The sequence below is a fragment of the Portunus trituberculatus genome, chromosome 17 (genome assembly GCF_017591435.1).
Source record: "Portunus trituberculatus isolate SZX2019 chromosome 17, ASM1759143v1, whole genome shotgun sequence".
Classification (NCBI taxonomy): domain Eukaryota; kingdom Metazoa; phylum Arthropoda; class Malacostraca; order Decapoda; family Portunidae; genus Portunus; species Portunus trituberculatus.
Genome location: NC_059271.1, coordinates 12,280,987 through 12,298,395, shown reverse-complemented (window position 1 = coordinate 12,298,395; position 17,409 = coordinate 12,280,987). Strand labels below are relative to the sequence as shown.

The window sequence follows — 17,409 nt, the reverse complement described above, 5'->3', positions numbered from 1 at the left end:
TAGTGTTCCTCGTTCATTTTAAGCCGCAATCTGAGTAAAAGGTGAATGGCAAAATAGAGTCAATTTTCTCTTCTCTTGTTCTCTCTTTTTTTCTATTTTTTTCGCCCACCCATTAGATGATGACTGAAAAATAGACCACAGATTTCTTTGACTCATATTTTTGCATTTCTTTTCACTCCCTGACTAATGGTTGAATATTTTACCCTCTTTATAGACACGAAAATTCTCTCTCTCTCTCTCTCTCTCTCTCTCTCTCTCTCTCTCTCTCTCTCTCTCTCTCTCTCTCTCTCTCTCTCTCTCTCTCTCTCTCTCTCTCTCTCTCTCTCTCTCTCTCTCAATTGCGTTTTTTTTTTCCTTATCTTTCTGTATGTTCTTATTTTACTGAACGAGGAAAAATGTATCGCTAGAAAACCTGGTGTGTGTGTGTGTGTGTGTGTGTGTGTGTGTGTGTGTGTGTGTGTGTGTGTGTGTGTGTGTGTGTGTGTGTGTGTGTGTGTGTGTGTGTGTGTGTGTGTGTGTGTGTGTGTGTGTGTGTGTGTGTGAAGTAAGATTCAATTAGCCGTGTTTACGCAATACTTCTATCCACCTTCCCAGCATCTGGCGTGGAGTGTTTACCTGGCTACCGCGGTGATTACAGTTCCCGTGCACCTGTAGATTATTTATACCAATGCTCAATTTATTTTATCCTGTTTTGCTTTTTTTCATATCCTTTTTTTTTCTCGCCTCCACTCCGTCCGCCACGTGCTGCGTTGAAGAAGATAGATGAAAGGTTGAGTGCAGTAGTAGTAGTAGTAGTAGTAGTAGTAGTAGTAGTAGTAGTAGTAGTAGTAGTAGTAGTAGTAGTAGTAGTAGTAGTAGTAGTAGTAGTAGTAGTAGTAGTAGTAGTAGTACAAGAAGAAGAAGAAGAAGAAGAAGAAGAAGAAGAAGAAGAAGAAGAAGAAGAAGAAGAAGAAGAAGAAGAAGAAGAAGAAGAAGAAGAAGAAGAAGAAGAAGAAGAAGAAGAAGAAGAAGAACAACAAGAACAAGAAGAAGAAGAAGAAGAAGAAGAAGAAGAAGAAAAAAAGAAGCATAAGAAGAAGAAACAAAAAAAGAAGAAAGAGATGAAGACAATAACATTGACGATAACAATAACAGCAACGATAACAATAACAACAACAACTACTACTACTACTACTACTACTACTACTACTACTACTACTACTACTACTACTACTACTACTACTACTACTACTACTACTACTACTACTACTACTACTACTACTACTACAATAATAATAACAACAAGTAGCAGCAGGAAAACCAGTGGTATTAGCTGTAGAAGTAGTAGTAGAAGCAGTAGAAAAGATATTATTGTTGCTATACTACTGTTGTTGTTGTTATCATGGTGGTGGTGGTGGTGGTGGTGGTGGTGGTGGTGGTGGTGGTGGTGGTGGTGGTGGTGGTGGTGGTGGTGGTGGGATAAACACACAAATTGGGTTGGAGGGGGAGAGGAGGGACTAACAATTATATAGAGTCAATATAAAGCAATAACATAAATCAAACAACAGCAAAGCCTCTACTATTACCAGTTATAATAAAAGAAAAGGCTCGCCCATTAGAGGCTATAAAGGTAATGGAGGGATACTGTGGGGTAGTCGTACCTTAAATAACCAAATGAATAGAAATTAGTGCACCAGAAAAATACACAGAATAGTGGTGGTGGTGGTGGTGGTGGTGGTGGTGGTGATGGTAGCAGTAGCAGTAGCAATAGCAGTAGCAGCAGCAGCAGCAGCAGCAGCAGCAGCAGCAGCAGCAGCACTAGCGGCAGTGGTTCTCCTCACAACTACTTTGGAGAGAGAAAATAATAAAAATCTAAAAAAAAAAAAAAAAAACATAAGAATATATAAGGGAAGAGACAGCAACAACAAAAAAAACACAACAAAAACAATAACAACAACAACAATAATAACAACAACAACAATAATAACAACAACAACAACAATAACAACAAGCACAACATGAAAATACAAAAAGAGAAAGGAACAGAGAAAAGAGCGAGAAAAAAAAAAATATGGAGGAAAGAAAAAAGAGGGAGGGATGGAGGGAGGAAGGAGGGGGGGAGGAAAGTAGGTAAAGTGTTGATGGAGTTACCTCGGAGTCTGAAGGAAAATTCATAACGTGAGATGGAGAGAGACGAGGAGAAATGAGTTTACGAGAGAGAGAGAGAGAGAGAGAGAGAGAGAGAGAGAGAGAGAGAGAGAGAGAGAGAGAGAGAGAGAGAGAGAGAGAGAGAGAGAGAGAGAGAGAGAGAGAGAGAGAGAGAGAGACTAACAACCACCACCACCACGCCGTTTCACCAAATAGTTCATTAAGGAAAAACGAGAGAAAATAAACTCACACCTTTAATCCACTTCTATTTCTTTCCCCCTTCACTTTCCCCTCTCCCTCCATTCCCTTCTGTATCCCCTCCTCCCCTCCATTCTTCTCCCCAAACCCTTTTCCCCTTCTCCGATCCATTTTCCCTATCTACTTTCTTCTATTTTCAACCTTATCCCATCTTTCCCTTCCCTTTCTCCTCTGTTATCCCTTTCTTCTTCAATTTATTCTCCTTTCTCATTTATTTCTTTTTTTCTCGTTTCCATTAATATTCTCATCCTTCCATCTATTCTTTACCCATTTTCATCCCAATCTCTCTCTCTCTCTCTCTCTCTCTCTCTCTCTCTCTCTCTCTCTCTCTCTCTCTCTCTCTCTCTCTCTCTCTCTCTCTCTCTGCTCCTTTCGTGACAAAGCGTCCTAGAGGAAGAGCGGCCCCCAATACTGATCACTCCCCTTGATTGAACGATAAAATCAAGAGTCTAAATCCTTGCTAGACATGAGGGAAAGAGGAAGAGGAGGGGGAAAATAGGGAATGACGGGATGAAGGTAAGAACAGAGGAGAAGGGAAATCTGGAGGGTGGAGGAAAATGGGGAAGAGAAAGATGAGCTAATGGGAGATGAGAGAAAGGAAAAAATAAGGAGAAAAGAGTATAAAAAAGGTGATAGGATGAGAAAATATTGCGGGAGAAGAAGAGGGAAGAGAAGGATGGGTAAATGGGAAAGATGAGAATGGCTAAAGAGAAGAAGAGAAGGACTGCTAAATAGGAAAGGAGAAAAGAATAGTGGAAGTGACGGGAATGAAGAGAGGAGATAGGAGGAGGATGAATGAGAGATGTAGGATAATATGACAAAGTTGCAAAGGTATGGAAGGAAAAGAAAATGTGAAAGATGAAAGGATTAATGAAAGTGGAAAAGTAAAGAGGAAAGATGGTACAAAAGAGACGAAAGGAAAAGAATGAATACAGGAAAAGAAAGGGATAGAGTGGGATGGAGACAAATTGGAAAGAGGAGGAAAAGATAGAGAAAAGAAACAAGGAAATTGAAAAGAGGGAATGATAGGTAAATAGCGCAAAAAGGGAAATATTCAAATGAAAACACAAAAGGAAAAATTATCATATGGAGAGAGAGAGAGAGAGAGAGAGAGAGAGAGAGAGAGAGAGAGAGAGAGAGAGAGAGAGAGAGAGAGAGAGAGAGAGAGAGAGAGAGAGAGAGAGAGAGAGAGAGAGAGAGAGAGAGAGAGAGAGAGAGAGAGAGAGAGAGAGAGAGAGAGAGAGAGAGAGAGAGAGAGAATGATTAGATAAAAAAAAAAAAACATAAAATTGGCAGTTATGGAAGACCCTGCGGAGGTTTAATGAAGTGCCTGCTTTAATAAACTGTTCCAGAGATCTTTAGTGATACTACCAGATCAGGAGCAGACAGCAGTGAGGCTCTCCACTAAAACCTCCCTTATGCGCAGTTAAGAGAAAGGTAGAAACAGAAGACTAACAAGATTACAATTAAATAAATGAGAAAAATTGTAACAAACTACCAGATCTAGTGTACAGTTTAACGGAAGGACAGACGACAAAGTGGTTCGAGGACACAGTGAAAACAAATAGCAGGGAAGTTTGATTAGGTCCATTGAGAGTGACGAAATTATTATGATGCTGTGAAGCAAGTGTATACTGGAAACAATGAGGTAAGTGGAAACAGAGTGATAAATGAAATAAACTTCATAAATTAGGTTGTTAGTGTCAAGTGATTAGGGAGTTTTAAAGAAGATTAGAATATGGATATGGGGATCGATGGGGATGACAGGCTGAAACAGATAGGTATGTTTTATAACAAGGACTGCCACGTGTAGACCCGACGGTATCCTGCAGCTTTCCCTATTTCTGCTCTTGTGTATCCTCGTCGCTATTCAACTGAGATATTTTTCATTCCTTTATCCTCATATCACACGATTTTTCACTTTGCTACCTACTGAACCACTAGATAAATCACCTTCCCGAACATTCTATTCGAGTTTACGCCATTACCTTAAAAAGTGTTCCTCTAATGTTTTGTACCGTCAACTGAGGTATTGGAATTTGGTATTCATTTCAAAAAGTACCGGTGAAAGAAAGGATATTTAAGGGTAATCAGGAAGCATAATTCATTGAGCTCTCTATTCATAAGCCATTCAAAACTTAAGTATGGAAATGTGGTAAATTAGTGAAAGACAGAAGAGAACAAGATCATGATATTCAACTATTAAGTAGAGGCGTTTTCAGTAGCGTCACCGCAAGGCCAAACATGTTTGAGTTCACGCTGAACAGGACAGTGCTGAGGACACCGTCGGTGGTGCCAGACGACCGTGTCACTGTGATCTCAATCCCTGGGAGAAGTTATCGTACACATCAGTAGTCTGAGCCAGCACTGTGGTCAAAACGTAAACACAGCAGCATAGTGGAAGAGTTTGGAGATTTATTCCTTGATGGGGAGTATTATAGGTCACCAGTGTTTCATCATTTGTATATGCCGAGGGCCGAGCAGCGCAATACTCATAAAAAAACAACAGGTCTTCAGTCCTGGAAGTGGTTTGATCTACGCGGGCTTGTTTTGAAGGTGTTCCATTGTAGATGTATGGCTGCGGTTTTCTGACGCCTATACAATTGAATTACGTCAATAATTAGCAGATAATCTATTTTACCATCATTCATTACTTTATGATATAAGGATTTGCAAAAATATTATCATATTTTCACCTAATAATAGAAAAGTAACTCCATTATTGTATCGAAGTCACGACTAGAAGTATGGAATCGGACAACACCCACAACAAGGACGGATAGATGCGACATGTCACCAGCTACCACCAGCTCCTTAATTTATTTCACGCCGTATTTTTATATCGGTTCTCTCCAGTATGCCGCACAATATGTAAACGTAAATCTACATCTACAGTACCCACTTCTATGGCCTAACATACGTCTAACTATTCAATTTTATTCGAAATGTAACTCCTTCTTGATCTCATTCCATGAGGTTGATGGGGTTGCTCCACGCTGATTGGCTAAAAGCGTTTGCCAAACGAGAGCAAACGCTTTGGAAAGGCGTTTGCTCGCGTTTGCGAAAACTTGCTTCCGTTTGACTCCGTTTGCCCCAGCCGCGCCGCTACTGAAAACGCCTTAGAATCCACATGTGCACTGTCTATCAATAAGGTATCCAAAAATGAGGTCATGCAATCTGGTCTATTTTCAAAGGTGAAGTGAATTGCAGGAGAGAACATGATCGCAACATTCGTACGTGTGACTTTCATATTAAACCATAAAGTAAAACCTACTGTATCTATCAGTCATCCAACGAGGTATTGAATTGTTTTTTTTCTTTTTCTTTTAAGAGCGCCTGTGAATGATAGAAAAGAACAGATCACTAAGACATATCGTATCCTCTATCGATATTCCGGTCTCTGATTCCTGGGTATAATTCACCTTCACTTTCTAATAAATGTGTCCTGCCTAAAAGATGCCCGTGAGAGGCGTTGTTGTTGGCTCCTGGATAACTGAGGAACACTTACTTTGTGACGATGTGTATGTGTTTGCTGCTGGCTCATAAACAAAGTGGCCGTGGTCCAAAAGGTTTTAGGAATGAAGGAAAAAGATAAAGCTAAAATGTAAAGAATTGACAGAAGGGAGAATGACACGGAGCCAATAGTGAAACAAGGGAAGAATTGGATTATCAAATTAATCAATTGGGGTGAAGAGAGAGAGAGAGAGAGAGAGAGAGAGAGAGAGAGAGAGAGAGAGAGAGAGAGAGAGAGAGAGAGAGAGAGAGAGAGAGAGAGAGAGAGAGAGAATGGACGTAAACACGGCTAAATTAATCAAGGAAGATCCGCTCCTCTCAGCGGCAACACCTCTGCTCTGTCCTGGCGTAAGTTATTCAAATTCCGGTGACCTACACTACTGTCTTGCTGGCGAAACACTGCTGTCCCTGCTGCTGCTGGTGCTGCTGTTGTATACTACTACACTCGACCCTCGAAACAACGGACAAATGAGTGCACGACCCTGTCCGTAGATTGCAAAAGTCCGTTCTTTGCAAAAGTACGTAAAAAACTGTATAAAATGTACGTAAAATACATAAAATTTTCTAATTTTCGTATTAGTTCAAGCTTAGCAGCCACTGGAAGAGCTTTTCGATTACGCTTGACTGGTTTACTAGGTTTAGTAGGTATTTTGGATAGATTAAGCACTCGTGGGAAGGGTACAAATGCATAAAAAAGCCGTGGTAAGCACTGGACAATGTTCGCTGTTGGTTGAAAATGCACGGACTGAAGATCAAACATGGCGGCCAACAGCTGATGACGCGACCGACCCGCCACCTATTGGACAATAATTTGCCGGGAATGGACAATCGCGCACATTTTAATATTCGTCCGTAAATTGAACCGGACTCCAGAATTTGTCCGTAGTTTCCGAAATCCGTTGATGGGAGGTCCGTTGTTTCGAGGGTCGAGTGTACTTTTATTAATACTAATATTACTGCTACTGCTGCTGCTACTACTACTACTACTACTACTACTACTACTACTACTACTACTACTACTACTACTACTACTACGTACTACTGTTACTACTACTACTACTATTATTGCTGCTGCTGTTACTACTACTACTACTACTACTACTACTACTACTACTACTACTACTACTACTACTACAACTACTACCACTACTACTACTGTAGTAGTGGTAGTAGTTGTTACCATCCCTACAGCTGCTATCGCCCAACCAACCTGCTAATGATTATCTCTACAAAGAATATATAAGAATTACCTCTATTTACTAACCTTCATGACTCCAAGTAATCCCTTGTAATGTAATTGTAATAGTAGTAGTGTTTTTTTTTTCCTGCACCATGACACTAACTCCAGCGCAACCACTATTACGACTGGTGCTGCCTGTTATTGATCTGTGTAAGGGATGTGGACACCTAAGGACACGTCGTCTATCCTGGGTGAGCCTTCGTTGTCACGTACCGATGACTTCTATTAGTTAATCAGTAAGGGTAATTCTTATTTAATTTCAATAACGTACACATATTTTCATCTCTCATTACATTCTGTGTTTAGTCGCCTGTCCTTTCCTCTACCTTCACGTCAATTCCCTAACCCTCCTACTTATCGCAAGCTATGAATCTCCTTGACATAAATCACTATCACACACTCTTTGATAACGAAGCAGAGATGAATGATGCAAACTACTTAAGTCTGGAAATAGTTAACTCCATGCACATATTAATAAACATGGATAACATTTGTTAATATCATAACATCAGTTCATACAAATCAATACTTAGTATCAATTGTCAAATGAAAAACAAGACCTTTAAGCAAAAAACTATGACAATCTGATTTCTTTAGACCCCTGCCGAAGCTTGCTGATATTCTATGTCTGAGTGGCTCAAACCAAGCATTGTACCAGTAATGAAACTGAAGGCTTCAAATCGCACCACAGACACAGTTCTGACGGCTACGATGGTGTCGCAATGTACGTTAATGACAGCTTCCACTGTCTTTCTTAAAGAATACTGTTTAAATAATGAGAATATTGAATTATGCACAGTTGAAGCAATAATAGGTAGCTCCAGCTACATCAGCTTTTGCCCGTAATATCCCCATAATAAACACCACAAAGTAAATTAATTCAGTGACTTTCCGGAAAACCTACTCTCAGAAAACATTTCCACTCACAACAAAATCATCATTTTCAGAGATTTCAGCATTAATTTACAAGAACACAATGATCATCTATCAAAAATAATTTCCTACGCATACATCCTGCACCAAATGATTTTCTGATAGCAACTCCAGAGTTTGATAGGTTTGATAGTTTTTTTGTGGCTTGCTTTGTTTTCTTATATTTTTAACGATTACATGTTCTCGCTGCGTCCATGTTGCCAAAAGCTTGTATTCAAAAACACTTTGCTCTTTCAATGTGACTTTTTTTCAAAGGCTACGGAGATGTTTAGCCGGCTTCTCCAGATTTTTCTCCGGATAATAATGTAGAAACTTTGTTAATCTGCCACTAGAATCATAAAAACAAAAAACAAAAAATCCTGATAAACCTGTGCCTTCACACTCAAAAAAGTTTATAATGTAGTGAAAGCGTGATACTGAAGCGTTTCAGAATAATGTCTTAAGTCTTGGTCTCAGTACGTCGATATTATCAAGAGGCCACCGGTGCTTCCTTTAGCGTAGAGCCTCCACTCCCCGTCGCTGGCCAAGCATGTGATTACACCCTTATAGCACTATCTGTCCCTTTCCCAGCCTGCAGTACTGAAACATCAATTACCTCTTGATAATGCATTAACTGGAAAACACTAGGTCAATGTTTTAGATACCGGGCGAGATTTTCGACATTTCGAAACGACAATATCCTATTACAAATTCGTGAATATTCAAATCAGTACTGTGTTTTGCATTTTTTTTTCCAGCGGTACAAGTAGAGTTGATAAGATTAAATTAGACGAATGTGCTCCTACTCAGCATCTTGTAGCTACAGTTCACGATAGTAGAGCAAAAGAAACTTTCCTTTCTCAAAATACATCTCACTCTGAACTAGAAGGAAGTTTACATTTCATTTTTAATATAATCAACTTTACATGTACCGATGGAAAACAAAAAAAGGTTTGTTCTTCATGAAATGGGAACAAGGGCTGAATTGACGTACTAACCAATAAGCAATGCGATGGGCAGCAGTGGACCTCGCCTCTTGAGAAGTTGGCATCGGACGATAATAAGGTTTTAAAGAATATTCTGGGAAGCACAACATTGAGTTAAGAGTTATAAATTACTTGTACATATTGCCCTAACTTACATAAAATTTTGCATCTAATTTTGTGGAAGCCTCTCAGAAATACGAAACAGAAATATATATATTTCAATTTGAAGGAGATCCAAGGCCAGCAGGGCGAGACGGAGGTGTGTGGTGTGCAGTGGTGCCCCTCTCACAGGGCGCTAAGCCGTATACGCCTCCCTGCACATCTCACACTCGGTCTGTCCCGCGGCCTACATCCTCACGGTACTTAGGGAAACTCTTTGAGGACGCACCGATTCTCTTCAAAAGTTAAAACTGAGGGTTTGATGTTGAATACTATACGAAGACGATCAAAGCAACTTTTGCTTGCATCGAAAAACAGGAAGACTTCTGAATTTGTATTCGCGACTGTCAACAATCACTGGACCTTGATTTCTGCGTGCAGACAAGTGATGATGACATTGATGGTGAAAGAGGAGCGTGGTCGTGTCGCGATGAGGTGCATTACAAAAAAAAACCTCTCTGTTCCTATCCGTGGAAAACTCGGCGAAGAGAAAAACGAGAGAAGCGTGTCAGAACAAACAAGGAAAGCCGACGAGAATGAAAGAAATAAACCCGGAGAGAATTATAAAAATAACTTGCCCCACTTGTGAAAGATTATTATCGCAGGCACTTGACTGAAAGAAGGAAGGAAAGACTTACATAAAAGGAAATGATGCCAAAGAAACGCAGAGAGGAAGAAGATATCAAAGCATTGCACAAAGGATATAAAGTCTAAACATTTGAAGCCTGCACGTCTCTCTCTCTCTCTCTCTCTCTCTCTCTCTCTCTCTCTCTCTCTCTCTCTCTCTCTCTCTCTCGTGCCACTACCACCATCGTAGCTGCAACCACCACCACTACCACCCCAATCACCACAACAACAACAACCAAGAACAAAGATACTACCATCAACAACAAAATGAAAAAAAAAAAAAAAAAAAAACTCACTCTAACACTTAACACATTCTACGAAACAGATATACTACACTTTCTTTTCCGCCTCCTCCTCCGCCTCCACTTCCTCTTCCTCCGTCTCCGTCTCCTGCCCTTCCTCTTACGGCTGATATAATGCAATCTCCTTCAGGTCAGCGGCTTAAGAGTTCAAAGGACGAATGTCTGCTAAACGTACGCTAGTCTGTGTCTCCCCTCGATCTGATGGCGGCGAGGACACAGAATGCAGCACATGCTTCTTCCTTCCCCTTACATTGTTGATTAGCACCCATGTGTGTGTGTGTGTGTGTGTGTGTGTGTGTGTGTGTGTGTGTGTGTGTGTGTGTGTGTGTGTGTGTGTGGGTAGGTGAGGGTGAGTATGGGTCTCTCTCTCTCTCTCTCTCTCTCTCTCTCTCTCTCTCTCTCTCTCTCTCTCTCTAACCAGTGACTCTATTTACCTCAGGATTATACAGGACCCCGCCGCTTCATTAACTTAATCGAAAATTAATCATGCATGCTGTTGCTGTTGCTGCTGCTGCTGCTGCTAGTGATGATGATGACGATGATGACACACACACACACACACACACACACACACACACACGGCCCGCTAGCTCAGTGGTTAGAGCTCTGGCTTCACAAGCCAGAGGACCGGGGTTCGATTCCCCGGCCGGGTGGAGATATTTGGGTGTGTCTCCTTTCACGTGTAGCCCCTGTTCACCTAGCAGTGAGTAGGTACGGGATGTAAATCGAGTTGTGACCTTGTTGTCCCGGTGTGTGGTGTGTGCCTGGTCTCAGGCCTATCCGAAGATCGGAAACAATGAGCTCTGAGCTCGTTCCGTAGGGTAACGTCTTGCTGTCTCGTCAGAGACTGCAGCAGATCAAACAGTGAATTACACAGTGGCTAGAGCGCTGGCTTCACAAGCCAGAGGACCGGGGTTCGATTCCCAGGCCGGGTGGAGATATTTGGGTGTCTCCTTTCACGTGTGGCCCCCGTTCACCTAGCAGTGAGTAGGTACGGGATGTAAATCGAGTTGTGACCTTGTTGTCCCGGTGTGTGTTGTGTGCCTGCTCTCTGGCCTATCCGAAGATCGGAAATAATGAGCTCTGAGCTTGTTCCGTAGGGTAACGTCTGGCTGTCTCGTCAGAGACTGCAGCAGATCAAACAGTGAAACACACACACGTTTTCTATCTTTTCTAATATTCTCTCTCTCTCTCTCTCTCTCTCTCTCTCTCTCTCTCTCTCTCTCTCTCTCTCTCTCTGGGGCGCATTTTAACACCTCGCTCCCTCCTCATTAAGTTTCAAGAGTCTTCAGTCCTCCCCCGCAATTACTGTCTCCTTCTCCTTCTTTCTCTCCTCCCTCCCTCTCTCTCTCTCCGTCAGCCTCCTGCCTCTCCCTTACACACACACACACACACACACACACACACACACACACACACACACACACACACACACACACACACACCGCGTATTGTAGTGGTTAGCACGCTCGACTCACAATCTAGAGGGCCGGGTTCGAGTCCCGACGCGGCGAGGCAAATGGGCAAGCCTCTTAATGTGTAGCCCCTGTTCACCTAGCAGTAAATAGGTACGGGATGTAACTCGAGGGGTTGTGGCCTCGCTTTCCCGGTGTATGGAGTGTGTTGTGGTCTCAGTCCTACCCGAAGATCGGTCTATGAGCTCTGAGCTTGCTCCGTAATGGGGAAGACTGGCTGGGTGACCAGCAGACGATCGTGGGGAATTACACACACACACACACACACACACACACACACACACACACACACACACACACCCGCCACCCGACACCGGAATCGCGTGGCGCCCTTAAGAGCACCGCGCACTGATCGGTACCGACTTAGCGCGATGCCCACTATTGTGCGAGCCTTAAATAAATAAGTAAATTAATAAGTGAATTCTAGGTTAAGTTAGATCCATAGTTAGGTTAAGCATTTCAGTTCATTGTTTTAATGTCCCCCTGTACATTTTCAGTGTAATTTTTTACATTGCCAAATTAATAAACCGTATATTATTATTATTATTATTATTATTATTATTATTATTATTATTACACACACACACACATACATCCTGATCTAATGCTGCAGTGCTACTTCACACAGGGCAATGATCAATACACTTCTGTAATCCACGCCGACAGGAAGGTAAGAGAAGGTTAATCATAATTAAACTTGTATCGGTGTTGCCTCAGATGTGTCAGTGGGTCACCTCTTGCTGCACCACACACTTCCTGTTTCTCATGAGTGATGAACTACTAAATGTTTACCTTCCTTTAGTTCATACATTCCTTGTGCATTTATAACTATCTCTCTCTCTCTCTCTCTCTCTCTCTCTCTCTCTCTCTCTCTCTCTCTCTCTCTCTCTCTCTTATGTTAGCATGTCCTTTGTTTTTCCCATACTCCCTTTCTGTCTGACGTCACGTCTTTCCCCGGCAGTTCTCGCTCGCCGCCGCCTGAGACGACACGATACGCCTCCTGCCTCTCGTTTCGCTCGGTTTACACTTGTTATGTAAATACACTTTCATAATGGACTCAGGTGTCTCCATGCTTTCCCTGTTTTACGACAACTACCACTCTCTCTCTCTCTCTCTCTCTCTCTCTCTCTCTCTCTCTCTCTCTCTCTCTCTCTCAGGGCCGTTTCTAGCTATAGGCGGACAAGGCGATTGCCTAGGGTCCCCAAGCCACCCGGGGGCCCCTAGCTTGGGAAATTTAAATTTCCTAAGTCACCCAGGGCTCCGACTGAAATCTAGGGCCCCCAAACAGCATCTTGCCTAGGGCCCCACAAAGCACTCTCTCTCTGTGTGTGTGTGTGTGTGTGTGTGTGTGTGTCAAGCTACCTTTATGATAATAACACATAATTGTGCTCGTAAATTTCATACCCACCACTTCTCTTCTGCCCAATGATTATCTAACTTCCTACCTTGGTATCTAAACTGGAAAAAAAAATCTTCATAAACTAACAATTCCTACTCATAACTATAATGACTGTCACAACAGCTCCAACATCGGTCAAGGATATGCTGGGAACAGCTTGTATAAAAATCTTATCCCTCCCTTGTCCTGCCTAACAAAGAAATGCCACGTGTAATGACAAAAAAAACTATGCTTTATAATGTGGACAAGCCAAGTCAAGAAAAGAAGCATATAGGAACTAAAGACTGGATATGAAACTTAATATATATGCCTTATACTAATTATGCCACAATGATCATCAGTCTTAGTGGTATTAGGTAAATTTGGTAACAACATTAACAATTAAAAAGGCCCACTGAGGTGCCTTTCCCCAAACATAGTCAGAGGTTCAAAAAATTACATGGTGTCTTGAAATCTCTTGCCTATAGCAAGAGACTATCATTAAACTAGTCAACTGTGCCTTGTGACATTGTAAAATACCTCTGAGTTCCTCCAAGCAAAACCAGTCTCTATGGTACTGTTTTCAATATTATGTTAGCAATTCCTTTTACTGTACTGGTTTGTATAACTATAAGAGAAGAATCAAAATCAACATATTCTTCTATGTATTCTATTTGCAAATAGTGTAACAGATTCTTAAACAGTAAGGAGGGGACACAGCTAAAAATGTCTATAACATGAACTTAGATTTGCATCCACTTCCATTATAAAAGCAAAAAAACATTGATTCACTTGCTTCCTTTTCCTTTACCCTTTATCATTTGCAAACAGTATAAAAGACATGTACCAATTTTTTCAGGGGAATCAAAAGAGTAGGTATTCATTCATACACAGAAATAAAAATTCTACTCAGGCAATTCTAGTTTTACCAACTGTCTGACATAAACCCACAAGTACGAAAGTACGATCCATCGCTGCCTGACATCCCTCTTCATTCATATGATTCATTACCTATTAGAATTATTAAAATTTTTAGTATCTATCATTAGTTTTCGTGTTAGATTTTGTAATCCCAATAAGACATACATAGAGTGTTATGTCTACTAAGCACTGGTATAATACCCACCATCCTGTGGAAAAATCAACAAATTTGAATTCTAACTTGACACCCAGAGTGACCCTGAGCAGCACACACAGCAAAGTAGTACTCACCCATCACGCCATACTGCTGGGGGGTGAGGGGGTTAGCATCCCCTCCCTGCGGCCCTAGGGTGGACGCCACGCTGGTGCGGTCACTGCTGACAGAGATGGAGCTGTGCCGGTGGTGCACGGAGCGGTGGAAGCCCGGGGACACATTGCCCCCAACACTATGGATTTCTGTAGGAGATGATGGAGATGGCAGCTGTACACTATGACACAAACATGAGTGAGTATGTAAGACACTGCAGTAACTTTCAAATGTGTGCAATCAGTGTGTTCCTTATAAATAACAAGCAATACTACCAAAATCACATTCAACTAACATATTGTATTCACGATATCAAATATTGCTAACTACACTGACAGTGCAGAAGATACAAGATAAAGTGGAAGATACAAGATAAAAATCAAAAAGGAGCTCTCAGGACCAATGTGATGGAGCGACAAAACACTTCCTAAGGTCAAACACTGTTCCAAAATTATGATACAAAAAACTATATCAACAAAATATCAACATACATATTAACAAGGTTTTCCTTTTAACTTCACTTATTGCCACCTATTCCATTTCCTTAATGCTCACACCTCCAGCCTGGCATACACACACACACAAATAGGCAAGCCTCTTAATGTGTGGCCCCTGTTCACCTAGCAGTAAATAGGCACGGGATGTAACTCGAGGGGTTGTGGCCTCGCTTTCCCGATGTGTGTTGTGTGTGATGTGGTCTCAGTCCTACCCGAAGATCGGTCTATGAGCTCTGAGCTTGCTCCGTAATGGGGAAAGACTGGCTGGGTGACCAGCAGGCGACCGAGGAGGTGAATTACACACACACACACACACACACACACACACACACACACACACACACACACACACACACACACACACACACACACACACACACACATAGTGTAGTGGTTAGCACGCTCGACTCACAATCGAGAGGGCCGGGTTCGAGTCCCAGTGCGGCGAGGCAAATGGGGAAGCCTCTTAATGTGTGGCCCCTGTTCACCTAGCAGTAAATAGATACGGGATGTAACTCGAGGGGTTGTGGCCTCACTTTCTCGGTGTGTGGAAAGTGTTGTGGTCTCAGTCCTACCCGAAGATCGGTCTATGAGCTCTAAGCTCGCTCCGTAATGGGGAAGACTGGCTAGGTGACCAGTAGGCAACCGAGGTGAATTACACACACTATTATCAAATAGCCAGTTTGGTTTTAGAAAAGGTCGGTCGTGTGTAACAAATTTATTGAGTTTCTACTCTAGAATAGCTGATAAAGTACAAGAGAGAGAGGGATGGATTGACTGTATTTATTTAGATTTAAAAAAGGCATTTGATAAAGTGCCGCATGAAAGATTACTATGGAAGTTAGAGGAGAAGGGTGGCTTAAAAAAGGAAGCACATTGAGATGGATGAAAAATTACTTGAGGGGGAGAGAAATAAGGATGGTAGTTAGAGATATGAAGTCCAAGTGGAGAGCAGTAGACAGTGAAGTGCCACAGGGGTCATTATTGGCGCCAATACTTTTTCTCATATTGTATATAAATGACATGCCAGAGGGAGTGAACAGCTACATAAATCTGTTTGGGGACAATGCAAAACTGTGCAGAGTCATAAAACAAAAAGAGGATTGTGAAATACTGCAGGAAGACTTAAGCAAGATCTGGAAATGGAGTAAAAACTGGGAGATGGAATTCAATGTGGACAAAAGCCATGTCATGGAAATGGGAAAAAGTGAAACACGACCAGTGGGAATCTATAAGATGGGAGATGGAGTAGAACTAGAAAAAGTAAAAAAGGAAAAAGACATGGGAGTGACAATGGAAGAAAACACTCAACTGGTTAGCCATATTGATAGAATTTTCAGAGACATAATCTGCTAAGGAATATTGGATTAGCATTTCACTACATGGACAAAGAAATTATGAAGAAATTGATAAGTACTAAAATAAGACTCAGATTGGAATATGCAGGAGTTGTGTGGACCCCCCATAAAAAGAAACACATAAAGAAATTGGAGAGACTACAAAAAATGGCTACAAAAATGGTTCCAGAATTTAAAGGGATGACATATGAGGAGAGACTAAAACCTATGGATCTACCAACCCTGGAACAGAGAAGAGATATGACACTAGAAGTACAAGATCGCATAGTAAGAAACTGAGGAAAGGAAGATGTCTAAGAGATGTTAAAAAATATAGTTTCCCGCAAAGATGTGTTGAGACTTGGAACAGTTTGAGTGAGGAAGTGGTGTCAGCAACGAGTGTGCATAGTTTTAAAGAAAAATTGGATAAGTGTAGATATGGAGACGGGGCCACACAACCATAAAGCCCAGGCCCTGTAAAATTACAACTAAGTAAATACACACACACACACACACACACACACACACACACACACACACACACACACACACACACACAGGAGTGTCACCACTCACCTCCAGAAGGGCTGCGGATGGTGATGGGCTTCACCTTGCGGTGTGCACGGCTTGGGTCATCAGGATTGTACAACGCTGACTTCTTAGGCAGCCGGCGCTTCCTGCGGCGCAAGTAGCGTGCCACTAGCGCCACCAAGGCCAGGCCAGTGCCCACACTCATGATCACCACCTGCAATACAGCCATGCCTCAGCACTGATGTCCCTCCACATACCAGCACATCAGCACATCAGCCACATTTGAGGCACCACACATGCATAATACATTGATTGTGATTCACACAATATCTCCTAACAAACAGACACACAGTTACGTCTGATGCTTAGAGCTCATGGTTTACAGCACTGAATCATTGATCTATGATTGACCAGATGACAGAGGCTCCAGCAAGCTTTCTGGAAATATGAACCAAAGAGAAGTGTAAGAAGGATTCAAGGAGATAAAAGTATTATGCAGGTACAACAAATGGAAAAATATGTAAATGATTTGAAATTAAAGTATTTTGCTCACGGCCTACATATCTGGGGATAAGATGTCAATCAAAAAAGTACTTAGTAATAAATGACTTATTCAATAGTTATACTACATAGCATCATTAATTTGAGAGTGAAAACTAATCACATTGCTATGTTTATAGCAATGTGATTATCAATTATATTTGTACAAACACTTGGATATCTATAAAACTCTTCAGCATAGATTTTAGCAATCTTGGCCAAGCAACTTACAGAAGCTACAACAAAAATTCATGTTTCCCAGTACAAAGTTTTGTTCAAGAATTGCACAAGAAAAGACA

General features: G+C 41.6%; 1 protein-coding gene across 2 annotated transcripts in view; it reads right to left on the bottom strand.

The window, feature by feature from the left end:
- The window catches only part of LOC123504772 (mitoguardin-like), a 333,089-nt gene that overhangs the window by 309,667 nt on the left and 6,013 nt on the right, over window positions 1-17,409 (bottom strand). For both annotated transcript variants that reach the window (XM_045255588.1, XM_045255587.1), the window contains exons 3-4: window positions 16,616-16,784; window positions 14,190-14,354 (exon numbers count right to left, since the gene is read on the bottom strand). In XM_045255588.1, the coding sequence (XP_045111523.1) occupies window positions 14,190-14,354; window positions 16,616-16,784 (334 nt within the window). The remainder of the gene's footprint in view (window positions 1-14,189; window positions 14,355-16,615; window positions 16,785-17,409) is intronic.